Raw genomic sequence first — 16,910 nt, 5'->3', positions numbered from 1 at the left:
TTTTGGCCAGATGAGGAAAATATTTATTATTATTGGTGTTTTTTTTTTGTAATTGCAAATTTAGTCTAAAGCTTTTGGTGGGGGGGAGGGGGGTCGAGTGGCATAAGCTTTAACCTGTGCTTGGTAGATGAACTGTTAGTCTAACAAGACCCTTAAACGCACGCACACATACTTGTACTTATTTGTGAGGACATCCATAGACATAATGCATTTCCTAGCCCCTTCACCTAACCCCAACCATCACAAATGATTGCCTACCCCCATTCCTTACCCTAACCTCAACCATAACCCAATTCAAACCGAAACTCTAAAACCAAGTCTTGACCCTCAAAAAGAGGTCTTGAGTTGTGAGTACCGGCCAAAATGTCCTCACTTCACAAAAATGTCCACAATCTGTTGGTTAAAGGCGCATTTTGGTCCTCACAATGTCGTATGTACAAACACACACACACACGCACACACACACGCGCGCACACGCACACACACACACACGTTTAAACACGGAGTTCTTTATGTACGTCTGCTACCCTCAGGTATTGGTCCATATTGATCATTCTTGCGCCGATTGTGCTGTAAGTGGACCGTGTGTGTGTGTTGCCGTTCAGTCTGTCAGCCGTCCTACAGCATATCAGCGGGGCTGCAATGTTTTTCTGTTAACGTGAACAAAGCAATATGATCATTTATTTGATACATGATGAGCGTTATCAGGCGTTTGAGTGATTGAGGAAGGCGGCAAACGTATACGCGCCTGTCCCTTTAAGACAAACACGAACAGATGGGGAGGAAGTGACTGACTTTCGGTTCCTTTCCAAACTTCTTTAATTATTTACTGTACCTGTGGCTCGCACACTTGATTGGAAAACGAAAGCCTCGCCTTTCCACAGTGCGTGAGAAGAGGCTCAGTGCTGGTGCTTGTCCCACAGATGGACAGTGGACGAACCTAGTCTCCACAATAAACACGACTCGAGTGTCAGAAAACGGTAAGTGGCTTGAGTACACGACCAGCGTCAAATACGCTCCACTTGCGGTGAGTATATGTACGAGTCTACGTGATGCGAAATGGTTTAGTTATGTTTTAGTACATAATCTTTATTTGGGAACCCCCCCACACACACATGTTTTTCCTATGCTTTACTTAAACCATACCCAACTGTATTACAGTTTCCAATTCAGGTTAATTACAAAATAAAATGTATGCTAATGTAGGTAACGATGGGTTCTCGGTACCTCTATTTACTAAAGTGAAAAAATATCCAGGCATAAAATGGAATGATTTTGATTTGCTTGTAATTGCGAAAACCTTTTCATAATCAGTCGTATTGTAAATAGCAGTAATTATGCTTCTAAGTTTAGTGATTACCCTGTTGCCGTTTTTTAGAAGCTGCTTAGAATATATATAAAAACAGCTAGATCTAAATGTATATTTCAATAAATAAAACAAACAGAAAAAAATTCAACTGAAGCTAAATGAAAGTATTGTAACACCGGTTACAACTGACAAATGACATTAACAAATTCATAACCATGGGGAAGTTACATAGAGAAGAAGCACAATTTGTTTAACAACAAGGAAGTGAGGGAGGAACAATATCGTTGGATACAGTATGTAGATCCACACAAAATAGAAACACATTCGTTATTAATCAAGACTAGACCCCATATTTTCCACTGAATCTCAAGTCTTCATCTTACCAAGACTTATTTTAAACAGTTGTTTACCTTATCTTTGCGGGGAACAGTTTGGGGAAGTCCATTTTATGTTCCATCGCTATTGTGCACCAGTACACAAAGTCAACTCTCCATAAAGGCCTGAATGGATGAGTTTGATGTGGAAGAACACCATGGCATGAACTACTACCTAAGAAAGAGATGGCGAGTTATCTGGCACGCTTCATGTCTTCCCAGAAGAGTGGAAGCTGTTTTATCATAATCAACTTTATTGGCTAAGTATATAAAATCCAATCCAATACACTTTATTTATATAGCACATTTTATAAGCAAATGTGCTGCACACTATCATACACATAAAATCTAGTAAAACCAACTATACAAATAAAAACAATCAATACAATAATAAAATGCAATGGGTAAAATAAAAAAGATACATTAAAATAATTTAAAAATAAATAAAACATAAAAAGACCCTGAGGACCACACAATTCACGCTGAACTAAAAGCAAAACAACACCCCCCCCCCCCCCCCACACACACACAAGGAATGTGTCTCTAGTAGCATGATCTATTGCAGTAACAAGTAGCTATAACAAGTAATGATGTGATGTATAGTAGTAATAGTGCTGTACTACCGACCACTGACATCTGTGCAAACGACGTGGAGCGTTATCAAGCAAATATTAAGTGACTAGTCGCACAGTAATTGTGATACAATTTTGAATGGGCAATAAGAAATGTCTAATGCTGTGGAATATTGATCACGGACAGTACTTTTTTGTGGTAGTAGCACCAAACCAAACTGATGGAGGAACACAGGACTGATTCAGTGTCTGGTTTATAGAAGTGTCTCAACAGCTCCTCATAGTTCCTCAGCAGCCCCAGGAAGTGCATCCTCTGCTGGGCTTTTTTCAGGATCACGCAGAGTTGGACTCTGTCTAGCCATTGACATAAATGTCAAGGCAACATGGGACTTCGACTGAAATGTTATAAAATATTATATGAAGTTCATATGAACTTGTTGGCACAAGGAAGCATATGGCTTAAAATTCTGTGGCATACTGCTGGATTTTTTTTTTATTGAATGAATTATTTTTTTTCATACACCTGCCCTATATATAAACATGTGTGTCCACACAGGATCAAAGGAGTAAACGTACCAAAAACATTCAATGACTCACACTACATTCAAGCAAAGTTAGTACTTTTTTTTTTATTTGGCAGTGACCAAGTGCTTGGCCTAACTTGGTCAAATAAACAAACAATCGCATCAGTGCAACACTTAGAACAGTATTATATTGTGCTAAAGAGGTCACATGACATGTAGAAGTTAACAGAGTGTCATGTCTCACAAGCTTGGTGCTTCCTCCTGATTGGAACTGCAGCTGAACTGATGTCAGAATCGGGTGACGTTAAACGATATAATATTGCCAAAATTGAGGCGGCTCACAACTAAACTGTGGGTCAACTCTAATGCTGCTAATCTGAACTGGCTTGCTAAATTGCTCTGATGTACATTAGTCCATCAGTGGGAATGCGGTGAGAGAGAGAAGAATAGAAAACAAAAAATGAAGGCAACTGCAGTGAAGGCCTGGCAAAGTATTGCCAGGGAGGAATGTGTGTAGATGTGAACAGACAAGGTGCACATATTTGTAATGATATTAAGGAAGTAGTTACCCAGATATTATAAATACGTTTTGGATTTAATACAGAACATATTGTTATTAAATAAATATGTTCATTTGATGACTGACCACATGATGACACTGCTGGCAATGCTAACGAATTTGGTGTTGTACTCCTTTTGGTCACCAGATGGCGGCGATGGATGTGGAGGAAGCATTGAATGAAGCGAATCAGGTTTTAGCACCCCTCAGTGGTGCTGCTAATGAAATGCTGGCTGTGGGGCAAGAAGACAACATGCAGGGCCAGGTGAGCTTTCTAATGCTCAGGTTTATTCATGCTTCAATGCCTTGGCCATGTGATCACTGGTGTCGTGGTAGAAATATAGATACTCTCCATTTTCACTTAAAAAAAAAAAATTAGTCCAGAAAAACATCCTGTTGACAAATCCATCATTTGTAGTTGCTAACTAAATACAATTATGACTCGACTAGGAGCAGTTTGTAGTTATTATTTGTGGTAACATAAGCAGCCTGAATGAAAGTAAAGTGTATTTATCATGAGACAAACAAACAATTGATTTGATTTGATTTGTTTGTTTTTGAGCAGATCAAACAAATATGTCATGTTCCAAAAAAGCCAAACATAGCAATACATTATAACAAACAATCAGAAATAATCATGCCCCCCCCCCCAAAAAAAAACCAAAACCCCCCCCCCAAAAAACTTCATCATGTACACTAGTGGCAATAAAGAAAGCTTCCGCTTCCCTAATATTTAAATTATAGCCATACAAGTCCCACTGATCAATAACAGGTTAAGAAAATTGAAACATTACATACGGATACAATAATAATTTGTCCAATTTTATAATGCAATATGTTGCAGCAATAATTAAATACTAACAAATATTAAGTACCAACATGGTAAAGTATCATCAAGGACATACCCACAAAGTAATGGAATGGAACATACCAGCATGGTAAGAAACAACTAACCAATACCAACAATGGTAAGAAAAAGCCAATGCGGGGCAATTAAAGCTAAGCCCTGCCATCCTGATACTGTGACCAGATCATGTGTTTGTAAGATGCTTTAAAGCTATAAATGTTTTGACATTCCTTGTGCTGTAGGTCCAGACAGACCGTTCCATAGTTTTACCCCACATACAGACACACAAAAACTCTTCCTGGCCGTTTGAAAATTTTGGTGGTGTCAAAATTCCAAAGCCTCTCATGAAATAAGTACTCTCTCTAAGTTAAAACAACAACAACAAACGTTGTGCATTATTTGGGAGTGACTTACCAAAGGCTTTAAATAATTAATAATATTATAATAATATTTCACAAGGTCATTTAACTTCATTAAGTTTGATTGAATAAACAATGTATTTGTGTGTGCTAGAAATTGAGCCTTGTGTATGATCCTTACTGCACGTTTTTGCAATATGAATGAGGGCTGTATGGAACATTTATAATTGTTTTCCCATACTTCAATGCAGTAGGTGAGATATGGGAGAACTAAGGAACAATATAATATTCTGAGAGCATCATGATCTATTCTAAGAATTGCTTTGCTTTATTCATGATTGAGAGGCTTTGGAAATTTTTGTTCTTGTCCACTTGCTATCAATTATTAGACCCAAAAATGTATATTCCTTCACATTGTCTAACTGTACACCATGTATGTTCACTTTTTAAAAATTTTTGTTCTGTATTTACCATACTCACAAGTTTGCTATAATTGTCACTACTATAGAATATATTTGTATCATCTGCAAACAATATTAATTTAAATAATTTTGACATTAAATAGGTCATTTATGTACAAATTAAAAAGCCAAGGACTCAGCACTGATCCCTATGGTACACCACAAACAATACCAAGTTTATCAGATTGCTGTTCACCCATTATAACATATTGTGTTTGTTTTGTTAACTAGTTCTTAAACCAGTTCTCAGTTATCCCTCTAATCCCAGTTTATTGAGTAAAAGTGAGTGATTTATGGTACAAATGCTTTTTTAAGGTCGATAAATATTCCAAGGGCACGCTTTTTTTTTATCCAGTGCATTTGTTATTTCTTCAACTGTTTCAATCCAACTATTGATGTTGTCCTTTTAGCTCTGAAGCCATACTGGGCTTCATTTAGTACTTGGTCTTTTTCTAAACAAGAGTTGAAGAGTGTTAGAAAACAATATTTAGTGAACAATGAACCAAAATGATAAAAAACAGTCTGGTTAGACCTCAATATTGTTTTAGGCCTAATCTTAAACTATTTGTTCCCATTCTTGTTTTTTAACTTAGGGTAGTTCAAAATCAAATATCAGCCTAGCTACTGTAAAACTAAATCAGATCATGTAGGTTAGTTTAGTTAGAGAGGCTAAATAACTTGCCAATGTTATAATTTGGGTATACGTCATACCCTGTACTACACCACTGCTTGTGATGATCAGTCACTCATTCCTGCTTGCAGGTGAAATGATTCTGTTTTGACTCTTGTGATTTGCTCACACTCTTTCCCAAAGATGGAGGAGTTTTTGGGTCCGCAGGCAGAATACAATGAGGAGGAGGAAGAGAGAAAATATTACAGGAGGAAGCGACTGGGAGTTATCAAGAATGTTCTTGCAGCCAGCATTGGAGCCATGATTGTGTACAGCGTGTACATGGGTGAGAAGGCGCAGTCGTCGTTTGATGCGCGTCAGGACAAACTCAACTGTATCTTTTGTGATATGCATTCTCCAGGGTTACTGCAGATGCAGCTTATCCTTCATTATGATATGACTTATCGTGAAGTCAAGTACAGCAATCTCGGCCTGGAAGACATTGATCGGAAGATGCTGAGGGGAATCAACGTCACGCCCATTTTAGGCCTGCTGTACACGCCCATTCTCATCAGGTACACACTCAACAATTCTTTCAATCACGCCTCGGTGTCCTGCTAAAGCATGTCATCCTAATGTCTTGCTCTAAGGTTTCTAGGAACAAAGTGGATGATGTTTCTGGCTTCAGGAATCTATGCATTTTTTGTCTCCACCAATTATTGGGAGCGTTACTACACCTTGGTTCCATCTGCTGTTGCCATAGGCGTGGCCATTGTGCCACTATGGGCCTCCCTCGGGAATTATATCACAAGGTGAGGAACTGCAGGGATCAAAATGCGTTTACCTGCACTTTTCAGACAAAAGCTGAAAATGGATTGCACAGATAAGCAAACTATTATCTATAACTAATTATCCTTCAGGTATTCTCAGTTGATTTGGTAAATTTCACAGATCTGAATTACATTTCTCAAAAGTGCTTGTTTAATTTTAATTTTAAATCCCTACGGTGTTGCATGTACAATTTTCTTTATGGAGATTGTTGCATGTTGAAATTTCTACTTTTCTTTTCTGTTTCACAATGAGACGGTTTGTCAACAAATTACAGTGCAAACAGTAAAAGTGCCCAGTTGCTTGCAATCTTCCACATTCACAAAAGTGTCATTTTCAATTTTCAAAATACCGAATTTGTCATTTAAACTTAAGCGTTAGTTTACATCACAGCATCCCTGCAGAGTACACTGACTGTTATATTGACAACATGACTGAGCAATTTGATTGTGTTAGCCAAACAAAATGACAATGTTTCTCAACCTTTATTGAGCCAAGGCACATATTTCACCTGGGAAAAAAATCTCACGGCACACCACTTAGCAAAACAATTCACAAAAAGTGGATATACGTATTATAAACTTTAATTATGTACCTTCTGTCATGTTTTGCCTGTTACTGTAAATGGCTGGCATACTGTACATGAATTAACCGAGTTATTACTTCTCATTTATATATCAAGCTATAATTGTGTGTTTTTGGCAACTTGTCTTCCAATCATCCAATGACTTTCGACTCACCCGTTTGCTACCGTTGCCGGATTGGAACACGCATCTTCCCTTTTGTGCAATGCGTAGAATCTGTGAATTGATCCAGCTGTGATTTTATTTAATTTTTTTAAAAATTCAGTGCAGTACAAGGATTGCCTCCTTTTTAAACGCTTAGGCCTAGCATGGCACACTGTACTTGGTGTAAAAGGTTTGAGAAACAATAAATAAACAAAAAAAAAAGGTTATTGATGACAAGTCAAACTGTCATATAACACACACAGGATGGCACAGCAGTATTATGAATACGTCAACTATAAGGAAGAGCATGTCCAGGAGCAGAAGAAGATCCCAAAAGGGGCGTGCCACAAATACATCATCATCTTCCAGTCAGTCTTCAGTGCCATCTTCCACGTGAGTCCATACAACACTCTTCTAAACATAACATTTCATAGTTTATTGTGCGTCAATACTACACAAATTATCATTAGCATCCAAAAGCAAAAGCCTGTCAGGGCTCTGGAACTACTGTGTTAAAATAAAGAAATAAATATGATTTTAGCTATGAAAAGTAAGGTTTATGACCTTGCAGGCTATTCTAAGTAGGGGAAAAGCAAAATACCCGAATTGTGCTTGACTAATAGATGAAAACACACCAGAGACTAATTTGATTAACTGTGAAAGAAGTCAGTTGACAATAAAATGCAAAGTGTTGACCTTACAATTAAGTGAAAGGTTCAATGATACACACGGTCCAGCTATGCAGACAGTGGGATGATGCATTCATACGCCGCAGATCAACTAAAAGAGATAAACACTTAGCGGCAATCAGCGTCTAATATTAAAAGGAATACAAGATTATTTTCTGAAGCTATTTCACCAAGTTATGTTTCTGATTCTTGAATATAATCATGAATAATGAAAAGAGATAATAAGATATTTGTTGGCAGGTTGTAGGTCTGATGGCTGTAATACAATTTTGATTTGTCTCCCCTCTCCATCATGTGTCTGTCACCAGCTGAGCTTCGTCTTTGCCGAGTTCCCCATGAGTCTCATTCTCAATGGCTACATTCTTGACAACGGTCACGTTCTCAGCAACGTCAAAAGTTGTGGTAAAGTCACATTGCTACCATGCACCCTCATTCTAACTGGGAACTGAAAATTATGCAGTGACATAAGAAATTACAGAACACAAATACAAATGTGGGTGTGTATATGTGTGTAATTTGAGTATGTATGTATGAATGTGTATGCATGCGTGTGTACTAGGGATCATAGATGATTTTTTTTTTGACAGCTGTTAAGAGATCAACTTAAAACTAGGTTAACTTCAGGGAACTATTTATTTACATTTTCACGTAAGTTTCTAAGAAATTCTGCTGCCACTGGGAGTTTTCCTCCATTTTTTAAACAAAGCTGTCTATTCTCTGTCTAAAATTTGAAAAAGTTATTTTAGCAAACATGCTTGATAGCATTTCAAGAATAATGAGAGTTAAGTTGGTCTTTTTTGGGGGGGTGGGGGGGCAGCAATAAATTCCTTTTATATTCGAGGAGGCTAGCATATAACTGATAAAGACAAAAACCAAAGTCTTCTTTAAAAAAAATGCGGATAAACTTTCAATTTGTGTTTTCCTCAAAACGGGGGGAAATGGAGGATAAAACAACACCATCCCCTTCCTCTCACAATAGATAAATAAATATTGGGGGTGGGGGGGACCTGTGAAAATGTAGGTGCCGAACTGTGAGCATGCTGGGGTCCACTGTACTGCATATTAATATCATCTCCATTCTCCAAATATCCATTATCAGCCTCCCTGACTACTAATAATCGGTATCTGCCCTGGAAAAAAAACATATTGGCCTATCACTAGTATACCTGTGTATGACCACCCTCATATAAAAACACACACCTCTTTTCTTTGTCTCACAGTTGTAAAAAAATAAATAAATAATTATAACTGAATAGAAAAATGGTTTGCTATCACCTTACTAGATACTAAAATATATATATATTATATAGCAGCGAAATTTAATTTGGTAACCACGTCTATTGTGAGTGAACACACATTTAAAAAAAGTTTTATTATTTTCTAAATAGTACATATATTAAGGTTTAATTCCACACATTACAAATGTAAATTAATCAATAAATCAGGGGTGTGTCTTTGTTTCCTCCTAAATATGTTATGAAGACAAGGCGAACAATTGTATAGAAGAGCGGTACATAAAGGCGTGTTCGGATGTTAGTGTAGCACAAATCAAGTTCCCTGACCTCAACCAGTCAAAACACATTTGGAAAGAACTACAGTAAATCATGACTATTTTCTCAGTCATAGAACATTTTAGTGGTACAATATTTAGATGAGTTTCCTCTTTAGGGAAACTACATAAGAAGAGTACATTAGAGAACATCTTATCCATCCAATGACTCCAAATTCTGTTTTGACTTTTCAGACTGCATATCCAAAGTCAAGATTTCCTTCATTCTGAAATCATAGCGAGAGTGTTAAACATTTGGATTGAAATAAGTCAATATGTGTCATCTTGTACAAAGTAGTTGCAAATTGTTATGGCATGCCGAAGCTGCTATTCCAAATGATGTCGGTTAAACTTTCTTGCTTGCCTTCTTCCTACCAGGGGCCGACATCAGTGGTGTGATTCCGGGATTCAACACGACTGTGCTGAGAAGTCTCCCCCAGTCCATGAAGCTGATTATCGTGGAGAGCATCCTCATGGGTTTCGCTTTCCTTTCCATGATCATTGTAAGTGCACACAAACAAAAGACCCTGCAATTGTTGTTTCACCTGTTGAATTATTTTACTACAACACACACTGTGGCATCATGTAAAAAATGCAACCTTTTAATGAAGGAATCATTAGCTACTGTATTACTATCTTTATTATCTTTAGATCCACACAATCATACAGTATAAAACTGAAACTTTGAATTTGATCTCCAGGTCATAAAGAAAATGTCTATTACTTGAAGATGTGTGCCCATATGTTTCTAACGGCACACAAATACCGTATACGGTATCTATGATTACACTATATACAGTAAATGACATTATTAGTAGCCCTGCGTATTGCTCCACATGAATACTTTACAACATCAATGTGAGTAATCAAGGCTTAAGAATGTTGATCTGACATTCATTGATATTTAGGTAAATATTAGTTGAATGCATCTACTTGAAAATTCTGTCTTTCAGTTTTCAAATGTGAAGTTCAAATGTTTTACCTCATTCAGTTCCTTGTGCTGTGTGGTGCTGCGTACCGCCCAACAGAGGAAATCGACCTCCGCAGTATTGGCTGGGGAAACATCTTCCAGCTCCCTTTCAAACATTTGAGGGACTACCGCCTGCGGCTCCTCTGCCCTTTCTTCATCTACAGTGGATTGGAAGTCCTCTTTGCCTTCACCGGACTCACCCTGGTACAGTTCTACCTTGACTTACAAGTTTAATTTGTATCTCAAATTGGTTATCACTTGAATCTCAAATTAACTTAAGTTGTTGACATAAAGGACATGCTATTAATCTGTTTCAGCACCTTTAAATGTAACTTGTTTTTTTTTCATTAAACTAGTACAGTATGTCATAAAAAAATACAATAATGATTATAGGGATGTTCAATACTACTTTTTTTCAGACCAGTGCGAGTACAAGTACTCAACCCTTGAGTATATTACTGCTGTCAAAATGTTCTTTTTTTTTTTATTATTTGATCGCACAATTTTCCATAATGAATCATGATCAATCGCCTTTATCGTCTCTTTATACTTCAGTATAGTACGTAGCGTACAAACAATGTTACAACGTTTGTACTGCTTCGCCAAGTTGCCCACATGTACACCTCGCCCGTGATTTTCTGGAATTTTAAGATATAATTAAATGGACATCATCCGCTTTATTTCAGCAATTCAGGGTTAGAAAAAAATAAATCATCAAAATATTGGAGGAGGAAAAAAAAAGAAAATGCAAGCACAGAACCCAACAGACTCACTGTTCACTTGAACTGATGGTGGCTGGATGTTGTAAAGTCCACTGCTGCCATCTGGTGGCCATCTAGTGACGGAGCGTCTGAAGCTCACTCGAATTTTTAAAAAGCAAAAAAAAAAAAGGTTCTCATAACATGAGGAAATGGTACTAGATGCGGCTGAGACAATTGGATGAGCACGCAGTCGTTTTGATTTCTGTCTCATTTCTCTCCTTACAGTCGTATGGCGTTTGTACTTTGGGCCTCCAAAAACTGTGGCTTTTGATTGTGGTCTACGGGCTGTCGTGCTCCATCTTCTCTTCCTTGTCCCTCTGCCTCCTTCGCCTTCCGCGCTGGGTGTGTCTGGCAGGCGGCGCCGCTGTGCATATGGTGCTGTTGGTGGTCCTCATGGTGTTCTCGCCACCTCCTCGACACCTGGGGTACGAAGTCCCGCTTCTGGTGATTTCCATGCTGTGGGGGCTTGGTACGGCCCTCAACAAGACTGGAGTTAGCAGTGAGTAGCACTTGAACTATGCACATCTTATGTATTAGCATAAAATATGAACACATGCTTATGTTTCAGCCTTGCTTGGTATTTTGTATGCCGAAGAGAAAGAACGTTTGGACTTTGTCTACACGATCTATCACTGGTTGCAGGCCATTGCCATCTTTGTAGTCTACCTCTGGTCAGAGTTGCCCATGAGGGTAAGTGACAGTGGTGTGAACACTGAAAACCCACATCCCACTGAGGAGTGAATGTTTGCAAAGCTAACGAATGTTGGTTTCACGTCAGGGTTTGTTCAAGGTTGCAGCGCTTCCTAAATGTTCTCTAAACAGTCTTAATGTATGTTCTTGCGCTAATTTTATCCACTTAAAGGAGCACTGACGACCACTTAAATGACATTCTGAAATATGCCTGCAAGAATAAAATAAAAAAAGAGAAAGACATTAAAAAAATCAGATTACGCCGTAATAAGGTAATAATAAATGGGAATATTTTCAGGATCTACTTGTAATTATTTGTGCCCAAAAAACAGAAAATATTTTGACCTGATAGCTTATGAAGTCATACTGGCCTGGAAGATCGAATTTGGGTGAAAGAGCCCCTGACTTCAAATGAGTTTGTTTGACAAATTGACACTCCTCTTATGCTGTATACTAAATCTTATTGTTGTTTGAAGTTTCACATGCAGAACCTTTGTTAATAAAAATGCTACAATAATAATGCCACACCGATAGTTTCAATGCCTTTTTTGGGTTTCAAATTTGACATATATTGTAATCTTGATCAGTTGGAGGGTTTCAGAATGTACACCAAACACGCAACTTTGCAAAACTTTTTCAACATATTTTCAAATATTTGTGTTGTCAGCCTGCAAAACCTTGTTAGCATTAATCTGGGGGGAAAAAACCAAAAAATTTTCCCCCTCTTTTTTGTTCCACAAGTGCTGTCGAAAGAGCCTACAGAAAATACATGACATTGTTGGTGTTGTGAATGAAATGTCCCATTTTAATCCCGTCTCTCTCCCCACACAATAAAGGCTAAACTCGCCATCCTGTTAGCGACTTTACTGCTAGCCTGCTACTGCTACTGGCTGTTGGAGCGACGCCTCGCCAAGAATGTGCGCCATCGGCTGCCCCGCATCCCTCGACCAAGACACAAGGTGAACAGAACAGCCAGCCCGACATGGACTTATTCTCTTTCAACTGTGGATTTTTTCTCTTGTGCGCCCTTCAACACAGGCTTCTATAACTCCAACTATATACAATGTACTAATCATAATAACACCACAACTAATAATAGCAGAAACAGTGATTTCTGCATTATGCACATAAAACAATATTCACTTGTCCAATAGTTAATAACAAAACAACAAAAAACATCTTGCTGTTCAAAAACGTCACAGAAATTTAAAAAGTAATTTAAATTAGATAGAAAGACCAAAGTGTGACAAAAAGACTGTAGTTCCTGGAGAAAACTACTGGTGGACATGTGTACAGGAAGGCTGAGCTGAGGTTCAAACCCAGACAGAGTCTTGACTGTGAGGCAGATGTGTTAATCACTAGAGCAGGGGTGTCAAACTCATTTTATTTATTTATTTATTTATTTATTTATTTATTTATTTACTTATTTTCATTTTCAGGCAACATTCACCCCAATTTTATCTCAAGTGAACCGGACCTGTATATTCGTGGCATAATAATAGGGGTGTTAGAAAAAATCGATTCGGCAATATATCGCAATATTACAGTGCGCAATTCTCGAATCGATTCAATATGCGGCCGAATCGATTTTTAAACATTGATTTTTTATGGGAATATTCAGCAAAACGTCTTACTTAGGGTTAGGATTTCCACATTAAGCATGGAAGAATGTTATATTAATGGAAAATTAAGCCTTAATATTTTATTTCAGTGCTGTTCAAACATGAAACAGACTGCAACCTGAATTTTCAGATAAATAAATACATTTTCATACAAATCTTACAGTGTACATGTACAAGTTTACTGATTAGTATTTTCTAAATTAGAGTTGTAAAAAATCGCAATAATCAATTTATAGATTCGTATCGGGATTAATTGGTATCGAATCGAATCGTGACCTATGAATCGTGATACGAATCGAATCGCCAAGTACTAGACAATTCACACCCCTACATAATAAGCTACAAATAACTTTTCAAAAATGTTCCCATTCTTTTACGGCAAATAAGTACAAGTACATTTGAAAAACATTCACATTTATTATTGTCTTGCTGCAAATGTTGCAAAGTATATGAGCAATCTTAAACGATTGCAATTTGAAAAGTACTATGAATCAGTATTTTCATTTTAATGTGCAACTTACAGAGCAAAGTGGGTTTATGTACCGTTTGTGAAACAGTCAATCAACTCTAGAAATAATTTTTAATTGACATATATTCCCGCATCCATCTGGAATTCTTGACAACCTCAATTCAGTCATCACAGTTGACAAAATAAAGTGGGAACTTATTAAGAACGAGGGTGAAGTTATCTGCCCACCTTGTAAACGTTTACATAAAGATACAAACAAGTTGTGGCAGTACATGAAAAAAACAAGTCAACAACTTTTGAAATGATGCTGTTGACTAACATTTTGCAATATTCGGTGTCAAATATATCAACAGTGAGAAATAATTTTCACAGAACTTAAGTGTAAAGGTAGGACAGCATTTTATATGAAGGAGGGTAAATTTGCTCCTGAAGCTTAGCATGTTTTAGCCTTCACAAATGCAGCTTTGGGATGTTTCCCTCTTCCAACACAAGCTGATTCCAAGTTTGGACACCCCTGGGTGAAGTGGTACGTGCTCATCAGTGTGCTTGCCAGTGGACAAAATTTAAAAAACAAAACTTTGAAAACATCCATCCATCCATTATTCGAACCGCTTTTCGTCACGGGGGCCGCGGGTGTGCTGGAGCCTATCCCGGCTGTCTTCGGGCAGTAGACAGAGTACACCCTGAGCCTGAACTGGTTGCCAGCCAATCTCAGGGCACAAACGGAAAACATTTACCTGCACTTGTATTGAAAAATAGCAATGAATGTGTTCTCTATCCTCATGGACCGGATTAGACCCCCAGGCCATCGGTTCTATGGTTGACACACCTGCACTGGAGCACCCTGGTTGCCCACTATTTAAATATATATTTTTTTCGATCAATTCAAACCAAATTGATGCTATTATTATTAATGGTATATTGCAAACATGTTTCAGTGTATGTAGAAAGTCTACACACCCTTAGACCCCTTTTTATATCCACTGTATTATGCCAAATTTCTACTGATTGACAAAAAGCCATTTCTTACCCTGCTGGAATGATGTCATTGGTGTCCACAGGTCAAAGGTTATCGCTACCTGGAAGACGGCAACTCCGATGAGTCAGACTCGGAGAGAAGCGAGGAGGATAATGACGAAGGGGATGAAGAGGAGATGGAGGCAGAGGAGCCATTGGCCAATGCATTTGGAGCGGAGGACATGGAGGCCGAACGGCAGGATGCTGCAGCTCAGGGCGCTGACTCACTGCGAGCCAGGAGGAAGAGGGCCGACGTTCAACAGCACGGGGACGAGGACGCCCATGTGGTGGAGGGCCAGAGGGGCTGAAGAAAGATTCATTTGGAGGAAGTCGGCCTTTCGTCATTCATTACATTATCCGGAGCTTTCCATTGATGTCCAATGAATGTGATCTTTTTTTTCCTTCAAGCTATAATTAGCCTCCCAACAGTGATTCAGATAAAAAAGGCTGGAGGAAATTCACCAAATGTACAAGAAGCTGGAAAAAAATACCACTTTAAATATGGACAAAATATGTGCATATATGCAAAGTAATTTATCTATTTAATTTTTGATAACATTTATCAATGCATGTATAAAAAAAAATCCACTATCATCATCCAACAACAAAGGGCTTGAGGCAAACAACAAAATAACCGCATCCAGTCATTCCTTCAACCCAGTGCAAAGGGCTCTCTTGTGTAAATAGCACCATTCAAGGAAGAACAACAAACCAAATCATTTTGTGCATTTTTCCCCACAAAAATCAACTCACTCAAAATGTTAATGTTATTGATTGTCCTACACATCATCTTCATCTTCAAAAATGATTACGCTTACTCATGTTGTAGGATGATGTAAGTGCAGCAAAGCCATGTCTGCCATCTAGAGGTGAATGGTGATATCACAACTTAAAACCAGAGGTGGGTAGTAACGAGTTACATTTACTCCGTTACATTTACTTGAGTAACAAAAAAAGTATTCTAAGTATTTTTACCACACAATACTTTTAACTTTTACTTGAGTAGATGTGTGAAGAAGGAACGCTACTTTTACTCCGCTACATTGGGCTCACGAGAGTAGTTACCCGTTGCCCCATTCATACATTAGATTTGCCGTATTTTCACGTAAGCGCTCCGCTTAACTGACTGTGGGTGCATTTCGGCAGACACTCATGATGTGACGTTCACGAACGAATCGAGTCTTTTGAACGACTCTTCAATGTGATGATCGTAACCGAGTCTTTATAGAGACCCGTTCAACCCCCTAACCCCCCCCCCCCCCAATTAGTTAGTTTTTGGTTTATAATTGTACTTTAATTGCATGTTTTCTTACAGATTTTGGACATTCTCTCTTGTGTCAGATTGTGTGTCTCAGCCCATTATTTGCTCCTCTTTAGATTTTGGAGTGTATTTACAGCAGTTGACCTACTTTTGTGTTTTGCCATTCAATGTAATGGCTGTTTCTGTTTGTTGCCGCTTTCTGTTGTTTGCAACTTTGTGGCAGATTAAAACCATTTGGAATTTTCTTGCCTGTACTATTGCGTTTGATTCGATGCCAACACAATACCGAGTTAAGTTAAAAAAGAAATCCTCAATTCTAATTGAGCATGTTGTTTCTATGTAAAGTTAACCTGGATGGTCAGTTGGTCGGCATATTGCGCACCCCTGGACTAGACACATTTCATGAGAGATAGTCGTTGAACGGACATTTTTAATGCTGGATGAACCTTTCACATAGGAAGCATTGACATCAGAGGTATCGTGCCTTAGTGGGTGCCTTTCATTTTTACACCATTGCTTGCAGCTGCATGTACAACGTGACACTCAGAATGATTAAGTGTGGCCAAGTTAACACAGCCAGATGTTTCCAACACAATTCTTGGTCGCTACTGTACTGCACCAAAGCTATATTGCTTTTGTTGCTGATGAAGTTGACCAGTTGATGCTTTATTGTATTTTCTGTGTTAACGCCTTGACATGACTGAATTTGGA

At 38.1% G+C, this 16,910-nt stretch overlaps 1 protein-coding gene across 1 annotated transcript; it reads left to right on the top strand.

Moving 5' to 3' along the window:
* The first annotated feature begins 781 nt into the window (after positions 1 to 781).
* Positions 782 to 16,443, top strand: unc93b1 (unc-93 homolog B1, TLR signaling regulator). The gene is made up of 13 exons (XM_086083897.1): positions 782 to 980; positions 3,487 to 3,603; positions 5,820 to 5,961; positions 6,037 to 6,190; positions 6,266 to 6,427; positions 7,435 to 7,564; positions 8,169 to 8,262; positions 9,788 to 9,912; positions 10,401 to 10,583; positions 11,366 to 11,639; positions 11,709 to 11,830; positions 12,667 to 12,789; positions 14,983 to 16,443. The coding sequence occupies exons 2-13, from the start codon at positions 3,487 to 3,489 to the stop codon at positions 15,244 to 15,246; spliced, it is 1,890 nt and encodes a 629-aa protein (XP_085940023.1). The 5' UTR covers positions 782 to 980; the 3' UTR covers positions 15,247 to 16,443.
* The last annotated feature ends 467 nt before the right edge of the window (positions 16,444 to 16,910 follow it).

The sequence above is a fragment of the Leptonotus elevatus genome, chromosome 8 (assembly GCF_054856555.1).
Source record: "Leptonotus elevatus isolate MCC_2025b chromosome 8, RoL_Lele_1.0, whole genome shotgun sequence".
Classification (NCBI taxonomy): Eukaryota; Metazoa; Chordata; class Actinopteri; order Syngnathiformes; family Syngnathidae; genus Leptonotus; species Leptonotus elevatus.
The sequence above is the reverse complement of the archived record's forward strand: the minus strand, read 5'-3'. Positions and strand labels throughout refer to the sequence as shown.